Genomic DNA, 19,370 nt, shown 5'->3' with positions numbered 1-19,370 from the left:
GGCATGGTGTGGCCCTAGGTATTTGTCCATCTTACAGGAGAAAATGCTGAGGATGTATTAAGCTAATGACTTCAAATCACTTGCTTGTCATTCCCAGAAGCCAGCCAATGGAGGTGCCAGCCTAGAACCCAGTGTTCCAGGCCACAATGACCAGGGTCAAAACCCAAGTAATGGTGCAGAAGCTTGAGGCCAACAGAGGAAGGCTAATGAGCAACACTTTCATAGTCCTGGGAGACAAATGAGAGATAGGTGCGCGCGCACAGGCATTCCCTGCTCATAGTACCCACATCACTTTATTTTTCATTTTTAAGACTGTTTTATTTATTTGAGAAACACAGAGAGAGAGAGAGCATGAGAGAGCACCAGCAGGGGGAGGGACAGAGGGAGAAGCAGACTCCCCACGGAGCAGGGTGCGCAGTGGGAGCCTCGAACCCAGGACTCAGGGATCATGACCTGAGCCTAACGCGGGTAATGGAGCCAGTCACCCAGGCGCCCCCCAACATCACTTTAAAACTTCCCTGCATGTCCACGTCTGAGAACTAGCCCAGCGCGGTTGCCCAGCCGAGCGCAACTCTTGCCTCTGATGCCTCGCAGACCCTAGAACAGAACCTTTAGAAAGAGAGAATATCGACTCACCCGCCAGGCCGGCTCTTCCCCAGTCTTCCCCACAGGCCAGTGGCCAGCCGCCCCTCCGGAGCTCGGGGTGAAGGGGGTGAAGTCCTGCAGCCATCCACGCTGGCTCCAACGCCGGGGTCCCCGCGGCACCCGAAACTGGCCGCGCACGGAGCGCAGAGACGGGAGCCAGGCAGGTCGCCGCAGGGGCAGGTGACAGTTTCAGGCAGCAGGGGAACCTGTGGGTGGGGGGCGTTGCCCTCCGCCCCCACCGCCAGAAGCTTAAAGTTTACCGAGAAGGCCTCAGCCCAGCTGGGTCGGCGCTCCGGAGGGCTCAACCCCACCTCACTCCCTGAGGCCGCGATCTCTGACGTGGTTCCTGGCCCAGATCGGTGGGCGGGGCCACCTGGCGGCCCAGCCCCCAAATCACGTGCTCTCCCCCAGAATCACGTGCTCTCCGGTGACCTAGCAGCCAATCCTAGAGCCGCCTCTCCTTGCTCCACCCCCAGGCTTCCCACGTGGCTCTCACGTCCTGCCACGTGGCCTCATGTCCACCAGAGCCCAAGGCGCATCCCCTGTCCTCCTCTTCCTCCCTCCCCCGAAAGTCTGCAGAATCTCCCCCCACCCCGCCCAGGCTCGGCGCGTCTCATCTTGCCTCCTCCGGGTTGTCTCACTCCTGGGATGAAAGCCTGCAACGTTTAACCCCTGCGTCTAGAATAAAACCCACTGCTCTGGCCAAATTCCCCACCCCCACCCCGGCAACCTTTTCCAGCCAGGCCATGCCCCTCACTCCTTGTGCCCCCGGCCACTCGGGCCTCTGAATTGCCTGCCGCCAACACGCCAAGCTGACCTCTTCGGAAATGCGCCCCCGCCACCCCTCTGCTCCGCAGCCTCTTCCCACTGAAAGCTGAGGGATGAGAGGAGCCGAGGGAGGGAGGGACAGAGGAATGGAATGGGAAGACTGATAGAACGCTATAGAGAACTACCAGTAATTATTGATATAATTTATAGTAATAGCTATCACCAGGGCAAGCCTGCTCCAGGCCTGACTGTATTCTAAACGCTTTACACGTGTTAATACATTTACTCCTCACAGTTACCCCATCATGTGTCTGCTCTCACTCTCCCATCTCCTGGACGCAGAAACTGAGGCACAGGTGAAATCATTTCCCAGTGTCATACAGGAAGAGCTTGAACCTGGGCTTCACCCCAGACTTACTCTCAGCCTTCACTCCAAGACCGTAAATGTCTGCCATGTGGGGAAAGGGGTATACCACTCCTCCAGGGCCACCACAGGGAAGACAGTGCAGCCCTTTCAAGAAAGATGAGGCTGCTCTGGGTTTACCCACACGAATAGACGTCCTTGGTAGGACAGTGACTGAAAAAGCAGAAGGACACATTAGGGTCCCATTCGAGTCAAATAAAAGAACAGCTAGATGCCATCATTCATGCATAGGAACCTGTCTGGAAGGACACAGAAGCACTAAGACTGGCTGAGGTTAGCAGAGCCTTCCCTGGTCCTCTTGCTGCCAGTTCAGGGCACATGGAACTCTTCAGTGACATCTGCCCAACGAGCCTATTTGAAGCCACCTTCCCCGCCCCCCAATACTCCCCACTCCTTCACCTGATTTCCACAAGGCATTTCCTGCTGCTGGACCCCATGGAGTATACTTACTGGTTTACTGCCTGTCTGTATAAGGGTGAAAACAAACTGAAAAAAGTTAATTTTCTCTGGTGCAAAAAGAGAAGAGACCCCCTTCCTTCTTAGATATTTTCTTTAGAAAACTTAAAAATCCCTTTTCTGCCCCTATGAGATGCATGCAAACCTTTTTAAAGGTGAAATAAGCTCTTGCCGGTTGTACAACCCAGAAATGGGTTTCTTAAGCACCTGAGAGCCGTATCTTGGAAATGTAAACATGAAGAAAGATAGTATCCTGAACTCCTAGTCCAGCTGAGGTCCTCACTTAGGTGTAGCTCCCTGTTATAATTGCAAGCTTGTCGTAGAGACAGGAGAAGTTTAGTATTCCTTCAGATAAAGACAATTAGCAATCACAAATGGCCATCCCAATTACCAGCGGATTTAAGATGAAATATGTGTGACTAATAGTACTGTCCAGTCCCCTTACTTGAGACCTAGTTATCATTTATCTTGAAGATGTGGGTATAATGTGTTGCATCTGCTGAGTGACATAAAAGGGTGAGATTTCTTTCCGTTTTTGCAATCTATTTAGTGAATTGCCTGTGACATGCATCACATTCTGCCTTAATGTTTATTCAACAATAAAACTGCTCTCTCTTTTTGTAGACAGGTTTTCTGGATTGGCAGGCGATTTTTTTTTTTTTGAATTCTATTTCCCCAACATCTCTTCCCTACTAGAGCATAAGCTCCATGGGATTTTTTTGACTTCCTAGTTCAGGTGTCCACAGCACCTGGAAAGGTCCAGCACTGAGCAGGTGTTCAAAATGTGTTTATTGAATGAATAAACAAATTAACCTGCCACCTTATTTGAATTTGATTTCTTGAAATGAGCAAGTATTGTTATAATCAAAAAAAAAATCAATTGAGCTTTTAAAATCACCGCAATTGCCAAGAGAACAGGTGAGTTGCTGGTCTGCTTTATGGATATTGATTTTATGTCCTGTGAGTCTTCAGGCTTCTCAGATGTGAGTTGTAGTCTTTAAAGCAGGACTAGAGGGTGCCTGGGTGGCTCAGTGGGTTAAGCCGCTGCCTTCGGCTCAGGTCACGATCTCGGGATCCTAGGATCGAGTCCCGCATCGGGCTCTCTGCTCAGCAGGGAGCCTGCTTCCTCCTCTCTCTCTCTCTGCCTGCCTCTCTGCCTACTTGTGATCTCTCTCTGTCAAATAAATAAATAAAATCTTAAAAAATAAATAAATAAAATCTTAAAAAAAAAGAGAAAGCAGGACTAGGAACTCCTCCAGACATTCTCATTAGCAACTGTTTCAGACATTATACAAGAAAAGAAACAAAAAACCTCAGACATCACAGTCCCAGTTAATCCAGAGCCTTCCTATGCACAGAGAATGATCTGTTTGGTTTTGTGAGGTTTTTAAAATTTATTTGTCAGAGAGAGAGAGAGGAGCAGCAGACAAAGGAAGAAGTAGGCTCCCTGCTGAGCAAGGAGCCAGATGTGGGACTCGATCCCAGGACCCTGGGATGATGACTTGAGTCAAAGGCAGACACCCAACCAACTGAGCCACCCAGGCATCCCAAGAATAATCTGTTTTTATCTCAAAGATGGTCCGGAGGAGATTCTTCAGTGCGTCTCAACAGCTCCATCCTCCAGCTCCACAAACTACCACTTATCTCAGGGTGGGGTTTAAAAGGAGCCTGTCTCCCTGAGCTGCTTCACTGAACTGGACATTCAGGTCCCATGCCTTGGGCCCTCCACCACCAGACCTTTATTTATATCTAGCTGACACCATTCACTGTCCTCTCTGAATGAATATGAGTGAATGAATGAATAGAAACAATAACAGTCCCCATGTGTCCTATGATTATCTTTCCAGAGGGCACTGTATGCTCCGGGCCCTGTGCCAAGCACCATATGTGCATCATTTCCCTGAATCTTCACAGCAACGAGATGGGCAGGTCCTTACCTGTATAACTATTCCCAGTTCGCAGAGAATAACTGATGTTCACAGATGCTGTGTGACTTGCTTAGTCTCATGGTTAGGACACGAAGGTGGGGGGACACCCCAGGCCATCTGACCCCAAAGCCCCAGCCCTTGGCTCCAAACCAAAAATGTCATTAGTTCCAAAGCACTGGGTCAATCTTCTACCTTATTTGTGGGAAATAAAGAAGAGAAAACACAACCAGGTAGGAACCTGGGGCAGGAGGATTCAGAATCCCTTTAACAGCTCACATTGTTGAGCTCCTGCCCCCGGCCAGGCTCTGGGGTGAGCACTGGAAAGATGGATCCCATTTCAGCCTCACACCAGCACCAAGGTGCGTACTTTTCTGTCCCCGTTTCAAAGATGAGGACCGAATGCACTGAGATATGAAGCGACTTCGCAAGGTGCCACAGTTAGTAACTGGCTGACTCAGAATCAAATCCAGGCCCATCTTCCCCCAGAGCCCATGTTCTTAGCCATGATTCTTCCTCAAAGAGATGAAGAAAAGCGGAGAAGGGGACCCAAAGTCGGTCCAAGTGCAAACAGGAAGGGAGTTACCATGGGGTGGGAGCCAGGAGAAAGTGAGAGGCCACCACTACCATTGGTGACATTTCTCCACACCAGCTTAAAGGCGGGAGGTGTTGGGGGGGGGCCATTTCCTAGGAATGGAGGAGCTTGAGGGCTTTTTCTGTGTTTGTCATCTCAATGACTAGAGCCCTGACCTGTACTTTTTCTCTAGTCCCCTTTCGGCCTAACACAGCACCAAACACCAGTTTGCTGAACAAATGAGCAAATGAACAAATGAGTAAATGCTCACCTCCTTTTACAAGAAACTGCATAGCTCAGGTTTTCATGGTTTCCAACTCAAAAGTGGTCTATAATTGGGACCTGGGTGGCTTGGTCTGTTAAGCACCTGACCCTTGATCTCAGCTCAGGTCTTGAGCTCAGGGTCATGAGTTGAAGCCCCGCTTTGGGCTCAACACTGGGCATGAAGCCTACTTTAAAAAAAAAAAAACTGGTCTTCAGAGTCATGTTTTCCCCTCTGCCTTCCTCCTTCTTCCATTATCCCCCGCAAAGCCACTTGTGTGGAGATGGAGGGAAGGGGGCTGGGGAGTGAAGCCTCTGGGGCACTTACACCGCCCCTGCCATGCACCCACGGGGTGAATTTTCATCCTTCCGGGAAGCCACAGAAACACTGTTGTTATGTCCGCAATACAGAAAAAGAAACCTGAGGCTCAAGGAGGTTGAATACCTTCCTCCAGAACACATGGCTAATGGTTCAGGACCCACCTCTGACCTGTTTGCCTCCAAAGACCCTGCCTCACAGGACAGGATAGGAATCAGCAGGCACGGCACGATCAGTACCCGCACACGACATCAGTACCCAGTAAGTACACAGTCAGTGAGCTGGTAAGTGAATGGATGAGATTGTTTCAAGGAGAGGGTTGCTAACAGGATCTGTTGCTGCAAGACCTTACAAATAATGGGTATTGAAAAAAGGGCTAGGAGACTTGGCCATTAAGTCTGAGTTATTAAAAAAAATAGAAGAAAGAAAGAAATTCACTTATATATGTCCATTATAATCTATATTAGTCTGCGTGGGCTCCCATAACAAAACACTACAGACTGGGAGACTGGGGACTTAAACCCCAGAAGTCTATGTCTCACAGTTCTGGAGGCTGGAAGGGTGTCGCTCAGACAGGGTCTAGTGAAAGCCCCCTTCCCGGCTTGCTGATAGCCTTCTTGCTGTGGCTTCACACGGTAGACAGTGAGTGAGCTCGGGGTCTCTTCCACTTCTTACAAGGGCACTAATACTATCATGAGAGCCCATGCTGTAACCTAACCTAACCTAACCCTATGTACCTCCCAAAGTCCTCCTCTCCGAATACTATCATAGCAAAGCTTAATGCTCAACACTGGAATCTGAAGAGGTGGGTTGGAGGGGGGACACAAGCATTCAGCCCATAACATCCGTTACTAGGAGTTTGGATTACGTAAGTCATGACACATCAACACTATAGGATACTCTGCAGCTTTTAAATAATATTCCACTATTATGGTTTCAACAGGAAAGAAAACAGTGACATAAGAAGTAAAAAGAGTCATGTTATAATACAATTATACAGCATGACCTCATTCTTTTTTTTTTTTTTAAACATGTAATGTATTATTTGCCCCAGGGGTACAGGTCTGTGACTCATCAGTCTTACACAATTCACAGCACTCACCATACCACATACCCTCCCCAATGTGCATAATCCAGTCACCCCATCCGCCCTCCCCCACCCCCAGCAACCCTCAGTTTGTTTTGTGAGATAAGAGTCTCTTATGGCTTGTCTCCCTCCCAATACCATCTTATTTCATTTTCTCCCTCCATTCCTCCCACAACCTCCCCCTCTGGCCCCGAGCCCTATCTCTCAAATTCCTCATATCAGAGAGATCAGATGATAATTGTCTTTCTCTGGTTGACTTATTTCGCTTAGCATAATACCCTCTAGTTCCATGCACATCGTTTCGGGGTTTTTATGGCTGCATAGTATTCCTGTGTGTGTGTGTGTGTGTGTGTGTATACATCTTCTTTATCGATTCACCTGTTGATGGACTTCTAGGTTCTTTCCATAGTTCAGCTATTGTGGACGTTGCTGCTATAAACATTTGGGGGCACATGCCCCTTCCGATCATTACCTCTGTATCTTTAGGGTAAACACCCAGTAGTGCGATTGCTGGATCGTAGGGTAGCTCTATTATCAACTTTTTGAGGCACCTCCGTGCTGTTTTCCAGAGTGGTTGCACCAGCTTGCATTCCCACCAGCAGTGTAGGACGGTCCCCCCTTCTCCACTTCTTCTCCAGCATCTGCAGCATGACCCCATTCTTTTCAATAGCAGGGACAATGCATATTTAGCAACACCTGGATCCTGTGGTCCAGCCCGACCAGAGGGCAGGTGGAGCACTGAGATTTTGACAGCCGCTCCCAAGCTATAACAGGGAAAGAGGTGTACTCCTCAATACAAAGAGGGAGCTGAGTAGACAAAAAAATGAAGAACTACCAGCCATGTTTTTATCTCTTGAGTTCTTACTCCATGCCAGGCCCAGTTCTACAAGCCCTGAAATGTGTCATCACATTTAACCTTCACAGTGCCCTTTGAGATGGGTGCTCTTACTCCCACTTCCTACAAGGAAAGAAGCAGAGACTTCTTTGGAGTCACTTAGCAAAGGTTCGTGGTAGAGCCAGGTTCTAAGCCAGGACTGGACTGCACCAAAGCCATGAGTCTAACCACCAAATCCTAAAACAACAAGACCTTCCCTTCACTGTGTCACTCGCTGCCAGCACAGCAGCGGGCACACAGAGTCATCAGAATAATAAGTGCTTGTTGGAAATGAACAGAGAGGGACACACGAAATGATGGATGGGCTGGGGTGGTTGGTTTTGCCTTGGGAAAAGGGACAGAAACAGATAGGAGGACTCCAGACAGGCCAAAAACATTTGGAACAGTCATTGCGTCATCTAAAAGAGAAAGAGAATGGGAATAAAAATGCTCTGGTCCACAGGAAGACTTAGGTATGATCAGAGAGTATGCCTTGGGAGAAAATTCAGCAGTTGCTCCCAAACGCTGCCCACTCTCCATTTTAACACAGTTCCTCTGCCTGGGCTCAGGAATCTATCCCCCACATTACTATAGAAACAAGCCACATGAGTAATCACAGGCCCCAGACCCCAGAGAAGATTAATAACATGTTCCCTTAGAAACCAGGAAAAAGGGGTTCCTCTGATGGAAGGGAGGAAACTTTTTCCTTCAGCACCTCACCCCCTTCCTCCTCAACACTGGACACACACACTCAAGTGATCTGCTTCCCACTTGCACACATGCCCTCCCGTGTTACTCACTCTCCACCAAACGTGCACACACAGCCCCCCTGTGGCACCATCTGTGAGTTACCACCTCACCTCCCAGCAGCCATTCCCTCTAGGTCTCTGCCAACGGAACCTCAACTGTGTTAGGAAGACAATGTGAGTACTGCTTTGCCAACTCAGCTTCCTTTTGCCAGATTCCCTTGCAACTAAGAGTGATCATGTGACAGACAGAGTTCTAGCCAATGAGACAGAAGGGGCTTCTCATGGTGGGAGGTGGGGTGGGGGGTTCTAGAAAGGGTTTTTATTTGCTGTCCTACTGAATTTGGGCAAATTGACCCCATCCCTTTCCAGAACCTTCCTGGGAGAAAAGCCAAAGTTTCCCAAAGTTTCTTGGGAAGTCTGGGAAGTTGGGCTTCTGGATATGAATTCATTTCTGTGGATTGGATGCCCTTGCACAATATTTTGAAGGCAGAAACGGAGCAGAGGCATCTTCCTGTGGTTTGAGCTCTTTGCTGCTGCTAAACAAGTTTGCAGAGATTGGGGGTTTTCTGCAACAGAATTCAGGTGCCGGTCGCCAGGCCATGGATGTGGACAAGCAGTTGTGGCAGAGACAGCAGCCTGACTGCCTTTCCAGGGTCTGGTGACATGTTTTGTGGGAGCTGGAAAGCAGTTCTGAACCCTGGATCAGAGCTGTGGCAGTGAGTTCTAGAGCACATTCATTCCACTGGCCAACTCCTGATGCCCACCTTCCCGATTGTGGCTGGCCAGTGTTGCTGTGTCCAGGCAGTCTTTCCTGGGGAAGAGTCTAGTGCCCACTCCTCTAGCTTTTCCAGTTATTTTCCAAGCACTAATTCCCTGTGCTAAATTATTTTCTGCCTAAAATAGCAAAGATCTAGAAATATTTAGAATCCTCTAGTTCCAACCAAAAAATGCTAAAGATGTTGGGCATGAAAAGTGTATGAAGATGCCTCAGGGAAGTCACCAATTTCTTTGAAACTCAGTTCTTCTGTAGAATGGAGACCAAAGATTATTATTATCATTATCATCAGTTAATAGTTATTGAGTACTGTGGCAGACTGCATCAGTTATTGAGTACTGTGGCAGACTGCATCTCTCAAAGATGGTCACAACAGTATTTCCCATCCCAGAAGCCTTCCGCAGGTGACCTCGCCACTTTCCATCACGTCGGAGGAATCTAACCCCTCGCTCGTGAATCTCGGCTGTCCTCTGACTCTCTTGTAACCAAAAGAATGAAGCCGAGTCGACACCGCCAAAACTCCAAGGATATGGAAAAGGCACGAATCTCCCGCCCCGCGAACTCTGCCTGGCGCTCGGGGTCCGGTCCCGCCCACTCTGCTCAGGGCTGGAGCTCCGGTGGGGCGGGGCGGGGAGGGGCCTGAGAGGAATCTCGCGGCTCGGCCCCGCCCACTCCGCGTGCGCCTCGGGCTCCGGAGGGGCGGGGTCTGGAGGGCTCGCTCCGTTCCGGCCCCGCCCACCCCGCGTTTGGTTCCGGGGGGGCGGGGCCGGTGGGCAGGGCCAGGGAGGGATCGCGCGGCTCCGGCCCCGCCCACGCCGCTCCGGGCTCGGGCTCCGGCGGGCCCCGCCCACCGGCGCTCGTTTCCCCTCCGGTTCGCTGCGCCGGCGGCAGCGCTTCGCTGCGCGCCATGGCGGGGCTGCTGGCGCTCCTGGGCCCCGCCGGCAGGGTGGGCGCCCGGGTCCGGCTTCGCGCTTCCTGGCTCCTGGGCGCCGCAGCCCCCTGCGCGCCGCGCCCCCTGTTGCTGCCACTGCTCCGGCCCGGGCCCGATGCCCAGGTGCTGCGCGCGGTCGGCGGGGACAGCCGCGGCCGCCAGGTAAGCCTCCCCACCCCCATCCCGGCCCTCGGGCGCCCGGATCCCGGTCCATCTCCGCCAAAATAGAGCTTTAGTCGTCCAGCTCTCCGAGACCTAGACACCCCCACCCACTCCAGGGCTCCCGAGGCCCCAATCCCTACAAGCCAAGGAAGCGATCTCCCAGTTGACAGCTGGAGAAACTGAGGCTCAGGGAGGTCTGGTTATCTGCCCAAGGTCACACAGTCTCTGGCAGAGCCCCAGGTTCCCAAAGCGTGGGCCGGCACCGTGGCGGTAGCCGAGAGAATTGAACCTGGGGCCTGGACTTGCTCTCAGCGTGCTCACATGGCTGTCAGAGTTGTTTCCCCTTCAAGCAGCGCCGGATCCTCCTCCACACGGGGCCGAGGAGACCGGCTCCGGGGGTGCTGCTGTCTTGAACACCCCCATCACTTGCTGCTACTCCCTCGTTATCTAAGCAAAAGAGCAGGCCTCCCTGCAGGGCTTCAGGCGAGACTCGGGCAAGAAACACAGTGTTCTGTCCTGTTTCATCGTGGTTACCTTCTTTATATGATACGTGAAACTGGTTTCCCTTGAGAAGGTAATCCGGACTTTCTTTAAAAAAAAAAAAAAAAGATGTTTTTAAGTTTGTTTGTTTGTTTTTCTTTTAAAGTTTGTCTCCTTAAAGAAAAACAGTAAGTAGCGCAGTCTGGAGACACAGGACTGACGAGTTGGAACACGCAGAACCTGGCCTCCTGCAGTCCCTTTCTTTGCTTAAGGATGGGATCCCTGCGCCTGCACTCACTAGCCTGTGACCTCACCCCACATAGGCTGCAGGCTCTAAGCCTGTTTGCTGACCTTTCAAAGGGCTACAGATAGCGGCTTCCCAGCAAGAGTTGGGGGACGATTCCATGAGCTGAAGCAGGCCTGAGCACAGTGCCGTGGAGCTTCCTGAATGAATGTTGCATGGGGATTTGACTCACACCCTTAACATGCCTCCTGCCATCTGCTCCCCCTTCCAACGGCAGCAGATCTTGTCTCTAAACCCTGAGCCCTCCACACACATCTGGCTGCCTCCTGGCGATTCTTTATGGATCAGCCCCTCTGTCTCTTCCTCCAGAAAGCCTTTCCTGACCACCAGAGATGCCCTGGGAGCCTCCACTGGCCTCCCTCAGCCCCCTGGGTGTGGATTCTCTCTGCAGTCTTCATCTGGAATGGTCTCCTAACTTGCTTGTCTGTCCCACGAGCCACATCAGTTTTGCCCCCAGCACAGGCCCTGGCACTGGCAGGGGTGCGTATGTGTGAACATGCGTGAACATGCGTATGTGCGGGCATGATACGGGCATATAGTAGTAACGAGTGTGGTCTCAGACTCCCCATATTCCTGTCTATTCAGTCGTTCTGTGGCCTTGATCAGATTCCCCCACTTCTCTGTTCCTCAGTTTCCTCGTCAGTAAAATGGGATGTTAATAATTCACATTTCTTAGAGCATGAGTGTGAAACCTGCCATCGGGGACATTCTAAATTAATGTTAGCTATTGATGTTACTGTGGCAATAAATGTATAAATCACGGGGCCCCACGAGCTGTGCTTGTTTCTCCTGCTATCTGGTAGATGGGAAGGATCCAAGTGGGGTCAGAACCTAACAGGATGTTAGGGCAAAAGATGCTCATTACTCAAAGTGTCATCTTCTTGAGAAAATACATCGCCCTTGGGGCCTGGGAGCAGGTGCAGGGATCTCCCCTGTCAGCTGCTCCTGGCTACCCACAGGCACCTTGTTTTTGGCCATTGGGAGGAGGGAGTGCAGCTAGGGTCTCCAAACATGCCAGGATTTTAATCAAGTACCTGAGAGAACTTCCCACGTCTGCCTTCAGTGGGGTCCCCACTCTGATCGGGAGGAAGGAGGTAAAGCCACAGGAGAGGGGGCGCCTGGGTGGCTCAGTGGGTTAAGCCGCTGCCTTCGGCTCAGGTCATGATCTCAGGGTCCTGGGATCGAGCCCCACATCGGGCTCTCTGCTCGGCAGGGAGCCTGCTTCCCTCTCTCTCTCTCTGCCTGCCTCTCCATCTACTTGTGATTTCTCTCTGTCAAATAAATAAATAAAATCTTTAAAAAAAAAAAAAAAGCCACAGGAGAATCCTGCCCCTTTCACTTAACCTGATTCGTGTCATGTCACCTCACAGAGCAGCCCAGCCCGCCCGCCCTTACACTACGGGAGGGAAATCTTGGGCAAACGATTGGCTCTCGTTGAGCCCCAGTGTCTTTTGTCAGTTCTTGCTCACGTGCTGCCTTTTCAGGGATCCCCTCCTTGATGACCTTAAACTGGCCGCATCCCTCCCGACAGTCCTGCCAGTCTGCCTCCCCTCCGTTGTGTTTCTCCATTGCACTTGTCCTATCTAGCAGCCCTGATACTTTCCTTTTCTGTTTATTGTCGCTACCCTCCCCCACTAGACTTTAGCCCCCTGAGGGTAGAGTTCTTTTTCATTCACTGTTCTGTCCCCCCAACTAGAGCAGCACCCCTCATAGAGCAATTATCCCTGAATAAGTGAGAAGCACAGCATAGTTGTTAAGAGCAAAAGCCTTGGACCCGGTAGGTTTCCATCCCACCCCTGACAGGTAGGTAATTCCTGCGTGACCCTCTGGAAGTTACTCAACCTCTCTGGGCTTCTAGGCTCCTCTTCTGTTCAGGGAGGATGATATAGTGCCTATCTCACAAGGTTGTTGTGAGGATTATCTGAATTAATATTTTCAAAGTACTCAGAAGAGTGCTTGGTACAAAATAAATACAATGTAGTGTTGTGTTTAGTAGTATTATAATTATAATTATTATTACTGAAAGAATGAAAACAGGTGGTACTCCAACCAATGTGAGCAACTCGTGAGCAACATCGTTGCTTTATTCTTCGAACGTTCTGTTCTTCGAACGTTCCTGCCCCTTCTGATAGAGCCTTTTATACCTTAATAATAATTTGGCTTGGGGTTGGGGGGTGGCAATCGCACAGGCACACACAAGGATTTGTAAAGGCACTTTGGCTGAGTCCAGACACCAGGGGTATGTGTCATGTTACAGGCACCCAGGGCAGTGCCTGACGACATAGCACAGGGACTTAGGGGGAATATTTCACAAAGACGTGAATGTCTGAAAAGTTTCCATTCCTTGCAAGCCACCCCCTCAGAAATTCCCTTATTTTAGTTTCTTCAGCCTCCTCCAGGCTTAGGAAGAAAACGGACTGGTTCACAGTGCTTGAAGATACTTCCTTTTACCACGATAAAAGGAAGAAAATTGTCCCAAGATTTTTTTTTCAAGATTTTATTTATTTGACAGACGGAGATCACAAGTAGGCAGAGAGGCAGGCAGAGAGAGAGGTGGAAGCAGGCTCCCTGCTGAGCAGAGAGCCCCATGCGGGGCTCCATCCCAGGACTCTGGGATCATGACCTGAGCCGAAGGCAGAGGCTTTAACCCACTGAGCCACCCAGGTGCCCCGTCCCAAGATTCTAACTCTAGGTTCACAAAGAACCCGCTACCAGGAAGTGGTCCATTGTGTCTGAATATTTTACCCCTCCCATTGTTTTGCAGCAGATGCGGGTCATTCTGTGGCTGGAAGTCTGGCTGCCTCTTTATTTTTCTTTTGTGGCCAAAAGGCTTTTTGCCAAAATAGAAGTTGTAAAGAAAAGAGCCCTCAACAGAGACAGCTCCACTGGGCTCTGGTGAATGGACAGATGGGGCATAATTAAGTTTGGTCGGGCCAAGTGTCAAGGGTGGGAAATGAAAGGGGCTTTCTCCCTCCTCAGCCTCAGAACGCCGTGTGGCCCTTGGACTGGGGCCTGTAGATTATTGTCCTATCAAGGCCTGCGTCTGGCAGCTCTCCCATCGGCACGGCTTGCTCGGCCTCCGAAGGCGGGTGGGGCCGTGTTTATCAGAAAGAACCTGAGCTCTCAGGGGCCATTCTGGCGGGTGGGAGGAAGAGGCAGGCGAAAGCTTTGAAGAAAAGGGGAAGTCACACGTGCTGGCCAACCTTCAGGAGACTGACTGGTTTTCCCTCTCTCCGCCAAAGCCTTGAAGTCCTGGAAAAGTGTTTCAGAACTTTCAGAGTGTCCAGCTCTTACAGGACATGAAGCCCTGTGGCCGGCCAGCTCGCCACTCTCCCCCACCCCCGAACCTCCTTCTCCCACCTGTCAAAGTGGGAGCCACAGACGTGCCCACATCATGGGGGTTACCGTGAGGGCTTTTATGAAATGACACCTTTAAAGCGCTAAGCCCAGCACCTGGCTCAGTAGAGGGGGACCTAACCTGAGGACACAGGTAGTTTCCCCAGAACCTTTCGAAAGAAGTTATGTGCTACTGCCTAGCAGAATGCACTCTCTGAGGGGCAGCTGGCTGGCTCCGTCGGTGGGTCCACGACACTCGATCTCGGGGTTGTGAGTTCAAGCCCCACATTGGGTCAAGGCCCCCCTGGAGAACATGCTGAGGTGGGGAAGGCCTGGCAAGGGGAGGCAGGATTGGTAAGCAGGGGTTTACCTGGCAACCCTGGACACCTGATAACAAATCCCAGCGCCCAGGCCTCTCCCCAGAACACGAAAGCAGATGTTGGGCACCTGGACACAGATACAAGTGGACCAGCAGCACCTGAGCCCGCTGGGTGCTCATGAGCAAAGCTCCCCGACCCCGGCCCGCCCCACAGGCAGGGCAGGGGCTCCTGAAGCAGGACAGGGCTGGGAGGTCCCCTGCAGCCCCGGGGAGCCTTGTGAGGTTTGGAGGTGCTGCTCTGAGCCCTTATGTTGTTTCATTTTCATTTGGGGAGTCCTGAGCCTCCCTCCCAGGGACTCTGGGCGTCGTACTCCTCCCTCTTGCCTTTGAAATGCTGCTCGGGTGCAGCCTGCTCTAAAAACCCAAAGAAAAAGCCATCAGTGCTACAAGGCAGAAACTGGAGCTCATTGACCCAGATACTTCCTCCCAGGAAGAGCTCTGAGACAGGTCATTAGGATTCTAGAGATCTTTACAGAAAAAAAGGCACTCTCCATATTAAGGAGACTTTTTTAAAAGAAATCCAGCATTCTTGGGTTTTCTGCTTCTCCCAAACATTCCAGGCCATGTAGGTGCTCCATAAATGTTAAGAGAAGCCAAGTCCAGTGGCTTGTTTTTGTGCAAATTCAGGCCAGTGCATTTATGGCCCAGGGCTTGGCCCTCCCTGTATCTGCTCAGATCTCCAGGGAAAACCTTGATTCTGGTAGTAAATATACTGTAGCTTCTGCTCCATTTTTTTTTTCTTTTCTTTTCTTTTTTTTTTTTTTTTTTTGCACCCACTGTCCTTGTTTTGTGGAGTCTAGGATGGGTGGCACGTGCTCAGGCTGTGGACCCCGGTGACCTGGGTTCTAGTTTTGGTGACTTTGGGCCAATTCTTTGGCCTTTGATGCCTGTGTTGCTCTTCTGGAAAGTGGGAAAAAAAAACCTAGAGGGTGGTCATGAGGATGGAAGTCGACAGCAGATGGAGAGAAGCATCTGAGCCCTGCCCGGCTGGGAGAGTACTCAGTAAAGCACCATCAGTGTCCCCAAGTGTGTGTGCCCCAAGGTTTTAGTTCCTGTTGATGCTCTAACAGCTTACCAGGGATCCAGTGGCTTCAAACAGCACACATTTATCTTACAGGCCTGGAGGCCCGAAGTCCAAAACAGGTCTCACTGGGCTAAAGGCATGGGCAGGGCTTGTTCCTTCTGGAAGTTCTAAGAAAGAATCCATTTCACGACTTTTCCAGCATCTAGAGGCCACATGCACTCATGGGCCTGTGGCCCCTTCCTCAGATCTCTGACCCTGCTACTGTAGTCACATTGTCCCTGACCCCCTGCCTCCCTCTTTTCACTGATTAAGGACCTTTGTGATGACATTGGTCCTACTCAGAAAATCCATGATGCCCTGCCCATCTCAAGATACTTAACTTAGTCACATCTCCAAAATGCCTTTGCCATGTAAGGTAACATAGTCACAGGCTCTGGGGATTAGGACCCGGAGATCTTGGGGGCCATCGTTCTGCCGATCATACCCGGTACCTAGCCTTTCAGCGTGCTCAGTGATGAAGTGGGCACCAGCTGACCGAGGAGGTAGGGAGTAACTGGTCCATCGCTGGGCAGGAGGGAGGGTGGAACACTGCGCGATATGAAAGCTCCTGACGGGGCACCTGGGTGGCTCAGTGGGTTAAAGCCGCTGCCTTCGGCTCAGGTCATGCTCTCAGGGTCCTGGGATCGAGTCCCACATCGGGCTCTCTGCTCGGCAGGGAGCCTGCTTCCCTTCCTCTCTCTCTGCCTGCCTCTCTGCCTACTTGTGATCTCTCTCTGTCAAATAAATAAATAAAATCTTAAAAAAAGAAAAAAGAAAAAAGAAAGCTCCTGACAGCCGCTAACTGCCTTGCTGCTGCCCCAGAACTTCTCCCCTTCCTGTTGGTGCGCAGGACCCCAGCAAGAGCACTGCGCCGCCGGCCCCTCCTGTCAGCAGCTCGGAGGAGGAAAAGCAAAGCAAGTCACAGCAGCTGAGAAAGATTTTCCAAGAGTATGGTGCCGTCGGCGTGTCGCTGCACATCGGAATCTCTCTGATCTCCTTGGGGATATTTTACATGGTGGTTTCAAGGTAAGAGCTCTGGCAGGAACATCCCTTTGTTCTTTAGGGTCATGTAGGATTCTTTGCAAATGAGAACATTTTTCCTATGAATGTGTATTCGTCTAGCTGCTTCCAGCATGTTTTTTAAATACTTTAAATCTGGGCACCTGGGTGGCTCAGTGGGTTAAGCCTCTGCCTTCGACTCAGGTCATGATCTCAGGGTCCTGGGATCGAGCCCCGCAGGCCCTCTGCTCTTCGGGGAGCCTGCTTCCTCTCTCTCTCTGCCTGCCTCTCTACCTACTTGTGCGCTCTCTCTCTCTCTGTGTCAAATAAATAAAATCTGAAAAAGAAATAAATACTTTAAATCTTAGAGCCACACCAATAACCCCTTGTGATAATCCTTTTTGTTGTCGATGGTCTTCTTCCACAGTGGTGTGGACATGTCTGCAATCCTGCTCAAACTCGGATTTAAAGAGTCACTAGTGCAGTCGAAGATGGCAGCAGGCACAAGCACCTTCGTCGTGGCCTATGCCATCCACAAGCTGTTTGCCCCCGTGCGAATCAGCATCACCTTAGTGTCCGTGCCCTTCATCGTCAGATATTTTCGCAAAGTGGGATTTTTTAAACCTCCAGCTGCAAAGCCTTGATGAACGCTTCAAACCTGTTTCTTTTAAATAGAAATTTTGGGTTAGTTTTAGGATAGAGCTTTTTGGGTGTGGGGGGTTGGTTAGGAGTAGGGTGGGGACAGGAAGCTAATTGCTATGTTCTCATGAATAAGTTTTCCCGTTGGCAACAAAATTCAGGTTTTTTAATAATTGTAATTATTTTGCTTTACAAATGTTAATGTTGTTCCTCACAGGATTTGTACGCGTAATCTAAAATGTCAGTGAAACGTCACAAATTGAGTTGTCATCACAAATTTAGTTGTCATCTCAAACAAAACTGTTTGCCTACAAATGGTCCTTCTGGAAGATCACTGTTGAGGTTCTAGTCTGCGAAAACCCTCAGGGGTTAATCTTCGCTCAAATTCTTAAAGGGCAACGATTCATTAAGCCGGTTTTTAAAATTCCCCTTCCTCCAATATCTGTTGCCAGGCTGCCTGCAGTTTCATACGCAGTAGGCTGCAAAGCAGCTCCCGGTGTTCCCGTTAATGAAGCCGAATTTAAGACTTAACAATATGTAATCAGGATCTAAATTAGCATCAACGCTTCGACGTTCATTACCCTTCTTTTAGGGAGGAAGAATAACCAAGTATCTCTGGTGTTTCATTGATGCTAAAACACCTTCCAGTCTGGACATTCTCAAATTTCACTGAAGTAGGTCAGGGTCATTTGTCTCTGTTGGGGTAAAAAATGGAAATTCTGTTCAGTAGTAATGGCATCACGTGGCTCCTGACGGCCTAATCCACAGGTGAGCTTGGACACTGCACTCATGGAAAGCTAAGACAATCTTTGCTTAACGTCAGACATTCCAGAACTATCGTCATCATGTTTACATTGTGTTGCTACTTCTATTTTTTTGAGTTGAAATTGTTATGTAGAAAAAGATTTTATATCACTCTCTAAAAAGGAAACTGAGCGGCACTTGCTGTAAATGGGAGGCAGCTGGGAAATACTACAACATTAATACAAGCCAGGGAGGGAGGGGGCGGGCAGGTGTAATTACCGTCTGTTGAGCCAGTTTTACCTGATAAAGGAGGTTTGATCTGAGCTTCCCATCCCCCCACCCCACCATACCTCCCGCCTTGCTGTGAGGGACATTATTAGTTAAAAACAGAAACAAGCACACAGATTCAAATGGACATTTTTGTCCCTGGAATGCTTAGGAGCAGGCAGACTGGAGGGAATGCCTTTCTGTGGGATTCCTATAATGCCCCCTTCAGGGCTGTATCCACCCACAGCACGGTCCACACTGGGACCCCCAATTCAAACAGTTCTGCCATGCCACCCTGGTTGAGGGAGATCCACTTTGTAGGGGGAGGGTTAATTACAGAAAGGACAATCAGAAGACTAAAGGAACTATAAATTGACCATTGTGGTTTTACCACCCGGCTGCTGACCGTTCCCTGATTAAGCCTTAGTAACCTATGTCCGTTACTTCAGTTAACTTTTACAAGAAGCTTTATGGAACAAATTCTCCACTTGCAAGATCGTTAAAAGTGGATTCTGGGCCCCCCTCACCGCCACCCTTTTAAAGCAATTAGCCCATTGCCAAAAGGCTTTATCGATTTCAAGGATCCCTTTCTGGGATCTAATTCCAAGGACAGTTGGCTTCATGCTCCTAACCACCTTCCCAACAGTCTCCCTACCACTCAGATCCCTAGTAATGCCTATGCAAAAAAAAAAAAAATGCTGACAGTGAGTCCTACAGGTTCAAGGGCTGAAATCTTAACTTTGACTCCATGTTTGGAGGAATGGAAGTGGACTGACAGGAAAGCAATAAAACCAGTCACCAAACCAAACAGCCATGGCCTTTTCTTCAGAGCCCCACCTCCGCTCCACTCCTGAGGCCAGTGGCCCCAGCAGAACAAAGAACTTGGAGAAGATGAGGAGACCAAAGGATCAGGGAATATGTGACTTCACCAGCAAGATGTACAGAATGCTTGTATTTACACTGTTTTTATGGAACTAGGGAATAAAACATGATCTATTTTAAAAATGTAAGCCATCGTTCACCCCTGATTTTGTATTTGACCAAATGAGCCACTTAAATTCCCTGAAACAAATAAACATCTTTGTAGTGTAGTGAAGAACTTTGGATTCGTCTGGTTAAGCCATAACTGTTGCTGACTAGGAAGTGGCTCTGTGACTGGTTTGTTAATGGTGCGCTACTACAGTGAGCTACTTTCTTTGCTCGTGTGGG

General features: G+C 50.0%; 1 protein-coding gene across 1 annotated transcript; it reads left to right on the top strand.

The window, feature by feature from the left end:
- Nucleotides 1–9,755: 9,755 nt before the first annotated feature.
- On the top strand, nt 9,756–19,257 carry FAM210B (family with sequence similarity 210 member B). Its single transcript, XM_044262794.1, has 3 exons — nt 9,756–9,950; nt 16,363–16,538; nt 16,939–19,257. Exons 1-3 carry the CDS (start codon nt 9,765–9,767, stop codon nt 17,153–17,155), a joined length of 579 nt encoding a protein of 192 aa, XP_044118729.1. The 5' UTR covers nt 9,756–9,764; the 3' UTR covers nt 17,156–19,257.
- Nucleotides 19,258–19,370: the final 113 nt, after the last annotated feature.

Source organism: Neovison vison, chromosome 8 (assembly GCF_020171115.1).
Source record: "Neovison vison isolate M4711 chromosome 8, ASM_NN_V1, whole genome shotgun sequence".
NCBI classification, from domain to species: Eukaryota; Metazoa; Chordata; class Mammalia; order Carnivora; family Mustelidae; genus Neogale; species Neogale vison.
The sequence above is the reverse complement of the archived record's forward strand: the minus strand, read 5'-3'. Positions and strand labels throughout refer to the sequence as shown.

Coding starts and splice junctions, on each gene's coding strand:
- FAM210B (XM_044262794.1), top strand. CDS start 9,765: ATGGCGGGGCTGCTGGCGCTCCTGGGCCCCGCCGGCAGGGTGGGCGCC. Junction 9,951..16,362: donor GGGACAGCCGCGGCCGCCAG/GTAAGCCTCCCC, acceptor GTTGGTGCGCAG/GACCCCAGCAAGAGCACTGC. Junction 16,539..16,938: donor TTTTACATGGTGGTTTCAAG/GTAAGAGCTCTG, acceptor CTTCTTCCACAG/TGGTGTGGACATGTCTGCAA.